The sequence below is a fragment of the Vanessa tameamea genome, chromosome 19 (genome assembly GCF_037043105.1).
Source record: "Vanessa tameamea isolate UH-Manoa-2023 chromosome 19, ilVanTame1 primary haplotype, whole genome shotgun sequence".
In the NCBI taxonomy this organism is placed as follows: domain Eukaryota; kingdom Metazoa; phylum Arthropoda; class Insecta; order Lepidoptera; family Nymphalidae; genus Vanessa; species Vanessa tameamea.
In genome coordinates this window covers 2639013-2655823 of record NC_087327.1, presented here as the reverse complement: position 1 = coordinate 2655823, position 16811 = coordinate 2639013, and the positions used below count along the sequence as shown (strand labels likewise).

The 16811-nt window shown below is 31.9% G+C and overlaps 2 protein-coding genes across 2 annotated transcripts in view; both read left to right on the top strand.

Annotated features, from left to right (window-relative positions):
• LOC113397075 (actin maturation protease) overlaps window positions 1-16811 on the top strand; it is a 174694-nt gene that overhangs the window by 89984 nt on the left and 67899 nt on the right. The window lies entirely within an intron of this gene.
• LOC113397023 (uncharacterized protein) overlaps window positions 1-16811 on the top strand; it is an 88856-nt gene that overhangs the window by 62976 nt on the left and 9069 nt on the right. Inside the window, exons 6-7 of the mRNA XM_026635166.2 lie at window positions 11985-12012; window positions 12273-12357. Of these exons, the coding sequence (XP_026490951.1) occupies window positions 11985-12012; window positions 12273-12357 (113 nt within the window). The remainder of the gene's footprint in view (window positions 1-11984; window positions 12013-12272; window positions 12358-16811) is intronic.

Genomic DNA, 16811 nt, shown 5'->3' with positions numbered 1-16811 from the left:
CAACCGTTCTGGCGTGATTGAGTAACATACATCCGAACTATTGCATTTATAGTATTAGTAAGAAGTAAGATAAAATTTCTCATATATTGGGGATATGAGAAATCTTGCCACCGACCTTGGAAACTCAGATATCCCTTGTGGCTGTACATACACTGACTCAGTCACCCTTCAAACCAAAAATACTAAGTATTGATGTTTGGTGGTAGAATATATTATGATGAGTAGGTGGTACCTACACAGACCACTTTGTTTTTACAAGTCGGAATTTGCAATTTTATAAATTAGCTAATGAGAGGTAATACAACAGATAACAATATATATACAATATAAGCTTATTAATAATAATGATATCCAATTTTTTATTTTCTTTAAAAGTTTATTGACGTAGTGACTCGTGTGACGTGACTCTACTGCACAAATCAATATCGGTAATATCTTTTATCCTACGTTATATTGGAAAAACTGTACTATTAATTCTACTGAAAGTCACCAGAAATATTTCATGAATACGCATATATTTCGCATGCAATTTGAGCACGCAACCAAACACCAATATATCATACAATCGCGTCACAATCTTTTATGGAATTATCATTTAAAATTACCAGCATTATTCTTTGCCCATCCCTGGCATGGTAATGGGATCTCATCTCATTATTTATAATAATTGGGTGGAAGGACGAGGCCTTGCAATACGAGGCGATTGTTTCCAAAGGAGGGTGTAATTCATCACCTCACCCCAACGATCGCAAGTCACGGACCTATTACAAAATCCCTTACGAAATTCGCCCAGTTCCTTGCTAATCTTATTATGAAATGTTATAATATTATTATCGCTGGTTTCGGTATTTCGGATTGGATATTCAACAGGTCAGATGTTAATGATTCATTCGTCTCGTTTGTAAGTTTCTTGATTTAGTAACATTGTTATTATCGATTGAACGAATATAAACACCAATCATTGAAAAACATTTCTAAGATAAAGTTTAATTAATAGATAGCAAATAGAAATATATATATTTCTTTATATGATTGTCATCCAGGATATCTATAGGGTTACAAAATAGAATTCATATTGTATAACTTTAAAAAATAAACCTTTTCGAAAAGTATAAACAAAAATATTTCTTAACATTATTATTTAGATTGTGACTACGCTGTGTCAAAAAAAAGCAAAACCGAATTTTTCATTTCCGTTATGGAAATTTCGGTGGCCCAAAATATGTTGATTACAACATCCTTGCGATTTCCCGTCATATCAAGCGTGGCGTCGGGTTTATATTTTTTTAATGTTAACGAGAGGATATGGAATTTCTTGTTTTAATAAGTTTTGTACCTTTATTAAGTCTTTTCGGATAACATTTACATATAATATTTTCTTCGTAGCTATTTTTACGTATAAGGTTATCAATTTTATTTTTATAATTTACTAGCGAATCATGAATATTTTGGCTAAATAAGGCTAAAGTTCCATCTATCGATACTAGATGTGATCTTGTTATTTTCTTTTTTGGGTCCAAAATATTATTATTATTTGTGCCTTTGCCCAGGAGTATCTTTAAAATTTAGCAACAATGACAGTTCGGATTATTCTAGAATGTTTTAAATCCGTGTACATGACATATATTTGTATAGATAACATTATGATCGACCTGCATTAGTATGAATGAGTGACGCTCGTTTTTACAAGATGTCTTAGTGTGCGTAAGACGGCTAACAGTAAAGTCAGCATAATATACAAATTAGATTATATTTGTTAAGTTCATCTATACGTGAATTTTACCCCTTTTTACCAAAAAGACGGGAACGGAGGTGTATAAAATTGGGCACTATTAAAGATGTGGTGAAGGAGGGCAGAAAGCTAATATTTTTATGAAATATGCATTAGAGATGCAGTAAAATATATTTTTTTTTTTTTAGATTTGAATTTTTTATTGTAATCGTGACTAGGTATCGTCCCGTTGAGCCTCGTTCTTCCTCCGCATCTTTCGAATCAACGCATCTAATGGTTTATTAGAAATAATTACCGTCGAATTTCAGTCATTAGTTTTATTAAAACGCCGATAATGTAACGTGGAGAGGCGCGCCATCGGGAGTGAATAGATCTATACTTGATGAGTAGTTTTTACAGCGCCATCTATCGGATTCCAGATCTGGAACCATTATCTCCATTAAAATCAGCATCTATTCAGCCTCTCAGAAGTTACATAAGCATGTAAAGATTACAATAATTTATTGTCAGTGGTAAGGAAGAATCACTAAGCCACCAAAACTTTCAATTTGCAAAATAATTTAATTTAAAGTGAAATTAGTAGCTCATAGGGCTGCAGGTCTCGATGTCATCAGTTCAAATCTTGGGTTGTGTCCATATATATTTACTTACTGGGTTTTTCTGTCCAGTAATTCTTAATAGCAATCTGAGGTTTGAAACAAGGAAGTGTTAACTCTCATGCCTTAAAAAGTACATTACATCATTGGGTCTGCACCTCCTGCATCTGAACGCTCTCCGGTCGTGTCAGTCCTGTCCTATCGATTTATCAGGGTGAGGGAATGAAGAGTACCGAATGTTTGCGCACGCACTCAAGCACTACAATACATTGGCATTTTGCTATTCGGCATTTAAAGTGCACATAACCGACATGACAAAATAATTCATGAGGACATTTTCACCACCATACCACTTTTCCATAAAGATTTAAATGTTAAAACAATTTACAACTTTTTAACAATTTACACACGTTTATACGATAAATCTTTTCAAAACGCTGTTCTGCGAATAAATAAACAAGACAAGTTGTAGACTGGAAGCACGAAGTATATTTTTCATTTTTGGCCACTATATCATCTCTGACACTCTTCGACCGTTAGGGCGTTGAGCTGAAATAAAATTAAGGGCTCTGACAAATTGTGCGGTTTCGAAGCTCGACACGAACAATAAATAACATGAAACTTTAACATTGTTAAGCGCAATCGAAATACGCGGTGTTTGGTAACGAATTAAAATTAAAGAATAATTTGCTTCTCAGTCTACTTTCACAATACTATTTTTTTTATGGAAGTGGATATCTCTTTTTAAAGTTTTTATTAATATTTAAAATAATACGAATTAAATCTATTTATAAAAAAGTTACGCGGATCATTAGATTAATTTCAGGTCATTATTAACGTTGCTACTCAAGATTGCGAATATACGCATTCATAAATACGCCGCGTTCGACCGTCCTGATATACGAGAATGTCTTAGAGCACTTGAATTACGTTGGGTCTTGACCATGACGCATTTAAATTTGTCTTATTTAATTTCAACATCCAATTTTATTTAACAAAAATTGAATGAAGGTACAATAAAAAGCAATAACCACAAAACCATATTTTTTTATATGTACGTGTTTGCCCAGACACACACATACATATCTCTGGCTCCAAACAATACAGAATCGGCTAATGGAGATGCAAACCATCGAATTTCGACGCGGCGTTATTTTATTAATTTCCTTATTATCTTAATGTATCGTCTGTCCGAGCTCGTCCAGTATGTTTTTTATGAGTAAAAATAACGGCGAGATCGTCCTATTGAAGTTCAATAAAGATTTACATAGTGCAGTAAATAATAAAACTAATTATTGTCCTTTCTCCCTAATTCAATATATTGGTTCGATATTTCTAGGTGGTTGGTGTATTGCCTAATGCGATCAGAGTCTCCTTTGTCAACATTTTTAATTTTATTAAAAAAAAAAAAACGAATTTCATGAGCACCAAATAGTACTCTCATTGGAGCAGCGGTAGAATAAATAGAACCAACTCCTCAAAAGGAGAAGAGTTCATTGCATAGCAGTACAACATTTAAATGCTGCTATAGAGACAGAAGATTCACACAAACGTCTTCCACAGTAATACGACTGGTGAGGTAACAACACCATACGTGTATCCTATAAATTGTATAATTATTATAGTTAAAGTCGCATATCACATTCTGACTCTCGACGCTCGTATTCTGCGGTTTCGACTTTCTTATTAAAAATGCCTCTACTTTTATGAACAAGATACAATACAAATTTTATTACATTTAAAAAAATGGTCTAATGATTAAAATATATATACATATACATGCTTTGTTGTAAGTTAATCGGAAAATTAATTAGAAACTTAAATTCAAAACGTCCCTCGTTCTGTTTGACGCTGGGATACTTTTATCATGAATTTGCAAATTAGTTTAACGTAAATATACAACTGGTTACTGGTCTGTTTGAGAATGTAATTTACAAACTTATGTAATTGACTCCAACATACCATGGAGAGCCAACAAGAAACGTAGTCACTTTTATAATTAGAATTATTTCACTGCATACATATATATCTTATAGGATGTAGACATCCGCTAAAAATTTACAAAACGGATTACGGATTTTATAAAACCCAACTACCAAACTAAGCGGGTAAAACGGTGGTTGAAAGTTTGTGTTTTATAAATTTCGCGCGGGTAAAACCGCAGGTTCAGCTAGTTATTCTCTATATTTATGGTATTTTTTTGTATGGTGAATATCGACAATTGTCGTTTATGTTTTTAATATTATTTATTAAAAATAGGATGTTTACTGATTGCTTAATAAGTGCGCTTTTCGAGCACATTTGATGTTACTAAAATATTCAGGTACAAAATGAAATTGGTAACTTAAAAAAAAAAAAAAAATACTATTAGATATACTAGAGAGATATGATGGATTTGTATTTTCTACATAAAATAATATCAGGGAATATAGACAGCCCCGATCTTTTGACTCAAATTAAATTAGTTATTCCGAGACAAAATGCAAGGCTTATCAATATACCGACTTTCAAATGTCGGTTTTCAAAAACAAATTTAGGCTTGACAGCCCCATTAAATAGGGCTGTGAAAACTTATAACAATATTTACAAAGAGGCGGATTTAGATCTTTTTAGTGACAACATTAAAACCTACAAAATTAAAATGAAAAAATACTACGACAATTTATGTACTACATAAATCGATAAACACCGCCACGAATTGGCCATACTACCTTCGCATCGATTGTTTTATTTTTTGTTTTATATTTTGGTTTGGATTATTTTTTCCGCGTACAGAGTTCAAATTTTTTTATTGTATTTTTTATATATATATATATTTTTTTAAAACGAGCTATTTCTTGTTATAGTTACATTAATATAAATAATTGTACTTTAATGAATGCCTGTGTTTATGTTTTAGATTAAAAAATGTTAATTTGGAGTGACAACTGGAATTGTGCATTTGTTTTTATTTGTTGAGTTAGCCTATAATTAAGATGTATAGTATCAGCAAATGCAATAATTTTAAAAAAAAATTTTTGAAAATACACAGAACCGCTGGCCTTGTTCTGGTCATCGGCTCTGCTATAGTTATAATAATTCTATGTTTATACTGAAAAGCAACTTTAAGATATCGATGGTATTTGTTGAAATATAAAGAAGGTGAGTGTTAACAAAAACAAGCAATACTCGTAGTTTAGAATAGTTAATTTTATTTAACCAACTTAGATTTTACTTACAATCTTTTCTCCTCGGAAGTCGGTAGCAAAGTGTGCCTTGCACTCAAATCAACCCTCTTTTATTAAATCGTCCGCCCCACCAGAGGCGGACGTCAAACACAAAAACACTTTATCATTAAACAAACGGATGTTGTAAAATCACTGAATTGAAAATGTTTTTGGTAATTCTGTTTATAAAACAATTAGTCATTTTAAATGAAAATAATTACAAGTAATATAGTCTGAATAATTAATTTCAAAAATTCATTGACACGATTAAACAATTCTTATAAGTATCGGCACTGATTTATCACAACAAGTTAATATGAGAAATAAGTACCGGCCGTATTTTAATCACACTATCATTTTTAACATTTACAATAATATAGAATATAATAAAATCATCTTTATCAGCTAAATAGTATTCGCGGCGACATAATATACAAATTGCTTATATGAGCCTGCTTGAACAAATTATATGTTGACATAAATTTTGACAAGCGTGAATTTAATATTCTTGTAAATAGATATATATATATTATACAGTTACTAGTACCTATGTGTGAGTCTTAGATTTTGATTTTGACAAGCGTGAATTTAATATTCTTGTAAATAGGTTTATGTTATACGGTTACTAAGTATGTCGATTTTGTGACTAAAATTTAAAGCAATTTAACACACATCGCTGCTGATGGCAACACAGATGTAAAATAAATTATAGTTTATTTAAAAAAATAGAGGTTGTTATATTATGTACTTATTCAAACTTTTTACGCCGGTATGCTGCTAGTATTATTACTACGCAAAAGTTGTTCCTCCGCAAATGAACCTCTGAATTTTGTAATTAACTCGTATGTTTAGTCATGTTTATATACTGAACTTTTTGTATAATCTGTTATTTTTTTTTTAATTTACGAAAAGGCAATGATCTTCCATCATATATTTTCATGACGTAAGTTTTTTTTTATAATAAAAAAAAACTATATCATTGTAACTGCTGTTTTGAATATAGTTCAGAATTAAACTTCATTGTGTACGATAAATGCAAAGTTTTGAAGTCGAATTTAATCGCAACGTTCCTTTGCAAAGTGGCACGTCACATTACATTTTTTTTTGTTTTTTTTTTAACAATATCGTAATCACTGTATATACTTATTAAACTCTAACAATGTTAATTAAATTTGCATCTAATTCAACCGCTTCAATGAAATAAAAGGTTCCTTCATTGCATAGAAATAAAATGCCGTTTACAATTTTAAGGAGTCCTTCAAAGAGTGCTCTTTGCATACAAATGAAGGGAAGCTCTGAGATAAGCAGATAAACCCTCGTGGAATCTTTAAACATCAGGACTAAAGAGATGAAGACAAAGGGATGCCATTTAATAAAAGATTATTTCAAAGATGGGTTTTTAATTTGATTTTTTTATTCATAAATGAAAAAAGATGGCTAGAAGACAAGATGAATTCATGATCTCCTGATCTCTTCTTGAAAAATAATATTAATTTAAGTTCATTTACATCAAGTAATTTCTATTCCTCAAATCTTTTAGTCGACTTCCTATTAAAATCTGTCAAGACTTTAGGAAGTTCACGCGCAAAACTATTTGTCGTGCTTTAGTTATTGTCGACTTAAAAAAAAACTAAATACTAATCTCATTGATTATTAATTTAGCCGTGTTTTGATATGCTACGCGATATCTTTCTCGTTGGCACTGGCTAACCTCATAGTTGTCTACTAGATAAGTTTGAGGTTGCAAATTTAATATAGATTAAAATTGTTTTTTTTTTCATTCGAATATAATTTAGAAGGTTTTTTCAAATAGTTTTCAACCAATTAAATCTTTCGCTGTGTCACGGAAGGTCGATTAACTTTCGTCACCGTAGCATGCGAAGCGATCCCGTGACGCCCGCCGAAATGACGGAGAGTTTAGCGCTGGTTTTTTAGTGGATATTCCGGTGTACTGGGCCCCGGCGAGTTCCACATACCCCCCCACTTCCACGTGGGGTAAATGCGTAAAGTGGTTAACTTTGAACAATATAATTTTGACATTTGCAGTTTAAATTACCCAAAGAATCTACAAATCGAGAGCAAATTTTGATCTTTTATATATATATCATTTATGACATACGTAACTACCCTTTAACCTAATAATTAATACTTAACTATATAAAATAAGTAGGTACTAATATTAAGTAATATTTTCTTACTATGCGCTTTTCTCTTTTTCATTAATACGAAATTTCACCGGTGCGAAATCGGGGTGGGTTTAAGTTTATTAAACTCTATACTACTTACTACTACTAGCCCGCGGCTTTGCTCGCGTGGAATTTTATTAAGTTCTAAATTCAAATTTCTGTGTGATAATCACAATCGTTAACTCGTTCTAAGGATTCTTACTATTCCTACTCATACTTCCGGTTTCGTCTCTAATTCCTACTCCGTTCAAGCTGTCCGATTATGCAACAAAGTACCTGAACATATTAGAAAAGCTACCTCTAAATTTACTTTTAAGACTCGTCTACGCATAGTCAGAATGCATCTAGTTTTCATGACTTCCATTAGCAACTATTATTATTGATTAATTATATGTTTTCACTATGTATGTATGTTTTTTTATATATAAGTATGTATATTGTTATGTATTGTCAATTATTAATTACCGCCTTCATGGTTTTTTGTTTGACCTAAAGGTTGACTGGCAGAGAATGCCTTCAGGCATTAAGTCCGCCTTTTTTTCAATATTTTTTATGGTGGTCAATAAAGTATTTAATTAAAAATAAATAAAATATGTCTTATACCGTTTTAGTACAAATTTATTTATAATTTCTCATATGGTTTAGCAAATGGCAACATGTGGTGTACATCTCACTCGAAACGTACTTTGGTGCTTTTAGCGCCAGGCCGCATAATTATCCGATAATATAAACGAGTACATTGACATTCCCCGGCCTATAAACTGACCAACAAACACACGTATCCATTTATTTATACCATTAGTACGGGTACGGGGTTTTCTTTCATTGACGTCAAATATAAACATACATTTATGTTTGACAAGCTAATGTCTCTGCAATATCGTGAACATGGACACTGTATATGGATACACGTTTTTTTTTTATCATCCCTCGAGAACCATTTCATTTTACGAAATGAAATGTATTCAATATTTTGCTCCGGGGCATACTTTGGAGTACACTTATGGCACATATTGAATAGAGCTAACCAAGCTTACTTTCATTAAAATCTAATCTATCAGAATGATGATATATTAAATAAATATAACATTTAAAAAACCTTCCAAAAAGGTATTTTTTATTCAAATCTATTTAGAACGATTCACGATATTTTATACACTTAGTATACTGTAGATATATTTGCAAAATAGTCTCACTCTTGGGCGTGTGAATAATTTCAGACCAATCGAACGGGACTTGTTTATTATTTAGTTGCAGGATTTAACCTACACACTGGGCCGGGTTTTGGGGAGGCCTACAACACCGAAGCCTCCACAGGACAAGGTCAATAGAGATATCTAAATACGTTCACATTTCCGTAGAGTAGATATAGATATTTAGAAATATGCATCTTGTGATTTACAATAACTATTACTTATTGTTAAAATAATTTAAATTTATCCGCGTTAAATTATTCAAACGCTATGTATATATATACTTAGCAACCAGAAGTGAGGTATCACTCAAAAGTATCACAAACAAATACTGCAAACTTCAACAGTAAAATAACATCAAGTAAATTCAAAATGGCTTACGTGACCTTAATCACGACCAACGCTGCTTGACCATACGACCGATGACAAGCAAATGTCTCGTTACTTCTGAGTTAGTTTTCGTCGGGTGGTTAATGAAGATGCTAGAAAACTCTATACAGATACATGAAAACTCCTTACAATATTTTATTGTAGCTTAAACAAGTTATATTTATATCAATACAATACATATATTTATTTATTTATTCATAGGTACACCAACAGAATACAATCAGAACATACATTAAAATTATGGAATTACACAATTTTGAGCGAGATTACATTCCTAAGCATGTGTACACGGCATGCTCGTATCAATTATATATCAATGCAGTCTGGTACTATTTTATGTAATAATCAAAAAATAATAAATTACAGCAATTAATTATCTAAATAACATTGAATATTCATTACTATTAAACCAATAACAATACATCCATTTGAATTATGAGACTAAGATAATAAATTAAATCAAGTAATCACATATATGTCTTATTGTGGTTTTAGAGAAAAAAGAAAAAAAAATTAGAAGGCGATGTTATCATTTAGAGAAGTTGTCTCTGCCAAACAACCTTTGAATAAAGGGCGTAAGATTAAAAAGCGTAGTGTACAGATTTTAAATGTATATACTAACTAGACTAGAATCGTCTCGGTGGTCGGTCGTTGTGTAAGTCTATCTGGGTAGGTAGTACCCACTCATCACATTCCTATCCTATCCCTAAACAACACTACTATACTTAGTAGTGTTGTCTTCCAGTTTAAAGGGTGAGTGAGCAAAGAACAAATTAAAACAACGTATAAATTCAACAAATACTTCAATCTTTTCGAATATTCTATGTCGGAAGATAACTTTATGTAGTCGTGAGGTTCCTCTATAGAAATAGGATAAATTCACGATACAATTCTGAATCTTAAAAATATACGGCAATTAACTATAAAAGACACAATTTTTTGGACACGTCTTCGCCTGCGTATTAGGAATGGCGATCGTAGGTGTTAGTTACAAAAAGTAGTCTATAGTATGTATGTCCTTTCTTGAGATTCAAGCTCGCATTATAAAAAAAACATCAAATTCGATGTATTGGTTTAGACGTGGAAGGGTAACAGATGTCACAGACAGACAGACAGACTGTCTATCTGTTACTTTCGCATTTATAATATTAGTATATTATCTCTGATTTCATCCGCGATTATCTTACGTCAACCTTCAGGTCTCATCTCGTTTAAATATATAGAATTGTTATTGTATACTTTCAAATAAATTTAGGTTAAGGGTAGTTGTATCCAACGTATGAAAATATATCATAGGACTTGCTGATATATTCATTAAAATATACTAACTGTTTTTTATTAATTTTCTTTTAAATTTATTTTATAGTGTAATTGGTGTACGGTAAATATTCCTATAGCCAATGCAACACAAACCTGGGGAGCTAAGATGTTATGCTCCTTATGCTTGTAGTTACACTGGCTCACTCACCCTTCAATCCAGAACACAAATATTAAGTATTGCTATTTAGTAGTAGATTATCTGGTAAGTACTTACCCAGACTTTTGTACGAAGCATAACCACCAAGTATTTATTTCCATATATTTTCAAGATAAATATTGTGTAAATAACTACAGACAGTATTTTGGGATTTCTCGTGGGAAAAGCCCCAATTGCGCGAACTGTGACAAGCCGAAGGACGTACACCATTTATTATTTGAATAGGAGTCCCTTGACTCGTTCTAAATGCTCAGAGGTGTTAGTCTCCCGTATATTGCACTGGCCTACCCTGTATACCAAAGGTCAGACTCTGTTGCGTGTCTACAATAATATTTATGTAAAATATATTATATACTTTTTTATATTTTGCAATTAATAAATATGTCAAAAAAAAAACAACAATTGTGCGATTTTGTGGTGCGGACTGTACCTTAAATTTATAGTCAATCGATCAAAACCAAAATAATTTACTTTATTCGAGTAGGCTTTTACAACATGTCTTGAATCGTCAGTGAATTATTCTCGATAAATTAAGATTTAAAAAAGGAACCAGTAACAACACATTATTTTATCAATATTTGTCGCTTTTTTAAAAATAATTCTCACCAACTAATGTTTACAAGAAGAGTTGCCAATTTTCTTTTGTCAGAGTCGCAGTTTAATATGCACAGCAGTGAGGCACCATGCCTTACTCTATTGCCCATGGTAGTGAGTCACTAATATTACAGCTAATATACTTTTATCTCTTCTAGGAAAAATAGCAAATATTAGTTTATTGTCTCTGATAGACACTTTAAGTTCTTCCATTATTATTCATAAAAACCAACATAAACTTTATTCAAACAGGTCAATCACCGTTGTGACATTTTACAATAATAATTAAACTAAAGACTATAATTTAAAGATTATAATTATTAATTAAAATAAAGGTATCCATATATACCCGTTTAGTGTGTGTTCTTAAAGAATTTAAGAAAACATTCATTGATCTTGTAATTACAGGACTAACATCTTAGTTCTCAAGGTCGATGGCGCATTGGCAATGTAAGGAATGCTTAATATTTCTTACAGCGCCAATGTCTATGGTCATTTGTGATCATCAAATGGCTCTGTTGCCAGTCCGCCTACCTATTAATAATTTAAAATGTCCTTAAATATCAATTACAATATTTAATACATACATATTATTTTACTGCTTACAAAGGGAATGGATGGCAGCTATCTCAAAAACTGTAAGTATACGAGAATTTTTGGATATATCTTCACCCTGCCCTAAGAACCTACACAAGTTTCATACGACACGCGAGCCAATACAACTTAATTAAAATAAATAAAGATACGGAGTTACGTTCCAACATCCCACATATTGGAACGTAACAACATTTCCATACACTTTCAATGCATCTCGGGTACATCCGGTGGAAGACTAACCTTATTTACTTACGTTTTGTAGAAAATAATATTATATTCATGTATATTATAAAATTTTCAGCTGCCTCCGCCGCCTCACATCGAGCTGGTGATGTCAATGCCCTATCTCCGTACAGCTTTCAAAAGACCAACGGTCAGAGTACGACGTACGTATTGTCGCTTTTAATTATTTTTATAGCATAGTTTAGTAGCAACATCGACTTAACATTCAACAATGAATTAATAAACATTTTTAACTAATATAATAAAAATAACAAAAAACAAAGCGAATATTTTCTAAACAACTAGTATCTCAAATAAAATTGTTGCTAAAACTTACTTATAGCAAAATGAAGATGGCATTTTCAATTAATCGCTTGATGTGTTATAAGTTATAACTAACGATCGCATTATTAGTTGACACTTGTCAAAATACTTGCCAGCGTTAAAAAAAGATTAATAACTTTGTGTCAACCTATGTTCTATAATTCAGGAACGCCAGAATAATCATCATATTATAAGAAAAACTTATTATATCTTGTATTCTAATAATTATAATATAAATACCATCACCTAAAATAAATGCTTTCATTCAATTTTGAAAATAATATAAAAAAATAGTAATGTTACATTTTTAAATTGTTACTTTGGAACCTAGTTGACTTAATTTGAGTAGCAAATATGTGCAACTAATAAATAAATAATATTTTATGTACAAGTTTTATGTCCCCATTTAAAGGATATAACCATTTCTTTTGTTAAATTTGGTACGTTTTGAATACTACATCATTTCATATCACAATGTGACCAGTCTGTGGTGGAAATTCGATAATGATCATTGACCATTAAAGAAAACACGAAATTGCATTAGGTATTAAAAAAAAATGTACTCTCATTTTTAATATATATATGTTTTGATAACATAATCGTCACCTGCTTTTAAACAACAAATAAAGAGGCGATCAATTGACAAGCAGACGGGTAAAAGGTACTGAACTGTTTTGTCCTTTCCTATTCATGCATCGAATAATAAACCCAGATAATCGCTGTGAATATTTTAATGCAAAATAAAATACTGGAAAGTTATTAGATTACTGACTAAAATCACGATAATCGAGTTTACGCTTCAAACAACGACAAATCGATTCGAGATGTCGCGTTAATCAACTTTGATGTATATTTTAAAACGCAAATAATAATAAATTCTATTACGTTACGGCTTAAAACAAATAATTTTACATCATATAAAAAGGCTGAGTCCGTAATTCTGTATCTGTAAGTATTATGGATTGGAGGGTATGATGCGTACATTTTTGTATATATTCTTTATTTTGCTCATAAAAGTAATATGTTACGTTACATATAAACTGGAATACAATGTAAATGTAATTAAGTCACGATCAAATGGTCGTAAAAAATCACTAACATTGATTATTAATAAAAGTAAAATATATAAAACGTAAGAAGTCTAAATATAAATTATAGATCAAAAGAAGGCGAAAGTCTTCTGAAACATAATGAAATATAATAAATCGATTAGTATAACAAGATATATTGATTGAAATATAAGGAAATACTCATAAAAATGAAAAATGAGATCTAGAGTTTTTCTATAAACAGTCACACAAACTTCGTCCACAACACGATCCTGAAATTTCATGAGTGATTTACGACTATTATAATTATAATAATTCAAAGGATGCAACAAAATCGCACATGAAATATAAAGTGAGTTTCAACATAATATAAAAATTTTACCTTCCAATAAAATTTGTATTATGTTTCTTAAGACGTCCGAAGTCCATTATGAGAGTACATCGTCTGATTTCCGCTGCAGGTCGCTAAATTTTACCACTTCCGTTTCCTAATTCACGCCTACCACGCCCCCTATACTCCTTTCTGGAACTAAACTGACAAGCAAATACAAGCCGTTAAATTTGTCATTGTTCGACTCATAATGATGGATGTAGCCCCAGGAAGACATTACATGGACTTCGGACGTCTTAGGAAAAATAATACAAATTTTATTGGAAGGTAAAATTTTTTATTATGTGTTCCGGTTGACGTCCGAAGTCCATTATGAGAGATTGTTTGTTATCTTCTGGTGGCTTGTATTTGTAATAAAATAATATTTATTTAAAACGCAACAATGTGATTCATTATATTTAATTGAAACATAGCATTAAGTACATAATTTAAATTCATTGAAGATAAGCATATAACACTAACTTATGAATTTAAATTAACATAAATCAAATGTTTTCCAATGAAATATTAAGAATTAGTATGAAAATACTGAGATAGAGATTTTTCAGCAGTTATCTCTGCATTTGTTGTATTAATAATATGTTTTTGATAGAACTTCTTAAATGTATGCTCATGTTGCCAGTTACCTTTAGCTAAGATATCATTAATGTGGTAATTTTCTACCCAATTTAAAAAGGATACCGCTGCTCTACAACTTCCAGCTGAGGCCTGACTACCAGAATCAGCTAAAAGACCTTTTATCCAACCACCGATCATCGCTGCAGTAGATGGTCTAGTAGGGCCTTTAGTTGCTAAAAATAGATTACTAATATTCCCTCGGATTTGTTGTGTCATGTTCACTAGAGTACGTAGCCAGTATACTGCATCGATGTTTCGGTCAGGAGTAGCCACAAAAGTCCAACTTGATTGTTGATATGAAGATTAATCGGTTTTCGACCAAAATATAGGATGCAAGGTGATGGAATCTACATTATCTACAAAATGTTCACTGTCAACATGTAAAAGAGCAAGGTCATGTACGCTGCGACCCGAAGCTAACAGCAAAATAGCGGCAATGTGCCTGGATATTTGATATACACTATTCAAATCTGGCAAAGGCAAAGATTTTGCCAGGGAAATAGCTTTGAGTATATGTTTCACTATTGGGCTTGACGCTATTTTTATATCCGATATGGTTTCGCAAACGGATGCTATAACCGATTTATAAACTAGAATGGTTCGATGGCAGAGACCATGAGATAAATACAGGTAACCGAGATATCTAGCTACATTTGATGGTTCAGGTACACGAGAGTTAATGCTATTTTCGTGTGCGAGAAGCAGATGGTGCCCGCTTTTGTAATTTATCTATACCACCAATTTTTCGTATATATGCTGTTAGTAAGCTGGGATTAAACATATAATCACCAGAAGGGGGTATTTTCTCTAATTCTTCTCTGATATATTTATCCTTTAATTTCTTTAAGAGGTCACTACAGCGTAATTCTAAAACTTCGGCTCGTTTACCGCAAATTATCTGAAGGATATCGCGAGAAACTGTCTTATAGCCAGAATCATTAATAATAGCTGTTTCAACTTTTCATAAATAGAGGAAGAATCAAGCTGAACGTCCGATGAATTAGACCAGTCAACAAGGCTTTGTAAGGCAGTATTAACGTATTCATTTTGTGCCAAAAAGGCATTAGATAACGCAGCAAAACTACGTTCCATCTGCCATCAACCAACGTAATGGACTAAAGTGGTCCACCAGACGTCGAAACTCCTCATTCACTCTTAATTCAGTAAAAGCAGGAAAAGCAGCATACTTTTTCTGAACATCGGTATAGCGCCCCACGTTCCAATCCGGTGAGTCAAATCTTTGCACATCCTTAATTTTGTCAACACGTGATTGAATTGCTTTCGGTACAATGGGTTCTTTTACAGTAACGCTCAAATCTACAAAACTACCAGCCTCTATTACTGGTGGACGTAAAAATTGTTCGTCTGTCGTTGTCGATCTTTATATAGTAATTGAAGCTAGATTAGACTCATTATTATTATTATTTGCCGGTTGTAAGAAAGAGGACGGTATCGCTGGTGTACAACTAGTATGATTTGAAGTTAAAATATTATTTACATGACTCACCAATTGTTGTGACAAAAAGTCAAACCTTTTATCCAGATCCCGCGACCAGTCACGTTTTTTGTCGCTTCCTTGGTGGTCCCTCGTATTCATTTTCCGACGAATCCGATGAAATATTCGAACAATTCGAACTACCCTCACTTAAATCTTTATTTTAATTAGGCGCGATCACCTCTTCACTCATTGTTGAGCTTTTAAGGTTTCAAGAAAACGGAAGACAAACAACACTTGTTTGAAAATAACTTTCTACTTAAAATCTCGAAAGTTGATTATATTAATTTAAAACTATTATTTTAACTTTTAACAACTGCTCGTGTGGAAAAACGACGCAACAATTATAAATTTAGCGGCTTGTATTTGCTTGTGAGTTTAGTTTCAGAAAGGAGTATAGGGGGCGTGGTAGGCGTGAATTAGGCAACGGAAGTGGTAAAATTTAGCGACCTGCAGCGGAAATCAGACGATGTACTATCATAATGGACTTCGGACGAACCGGAACACATAATAGCACTTGTTGGTTTCTATAAGACATCGAAATAGTATGCAATAGACCAAAAAAAACTAAAATGATATATAAAAAAACAAGCTTAATTTCTCTACGTCTATTTTATTAGTAGATCTGTCTTTAAAATTTATAACAACAAATTGCAAATTGCATGTTACGATCATTTAAATTTCAAGATAGTATAATATTCATTACAATTTAGATCCGTTCATACGATCTCTCCTATATCA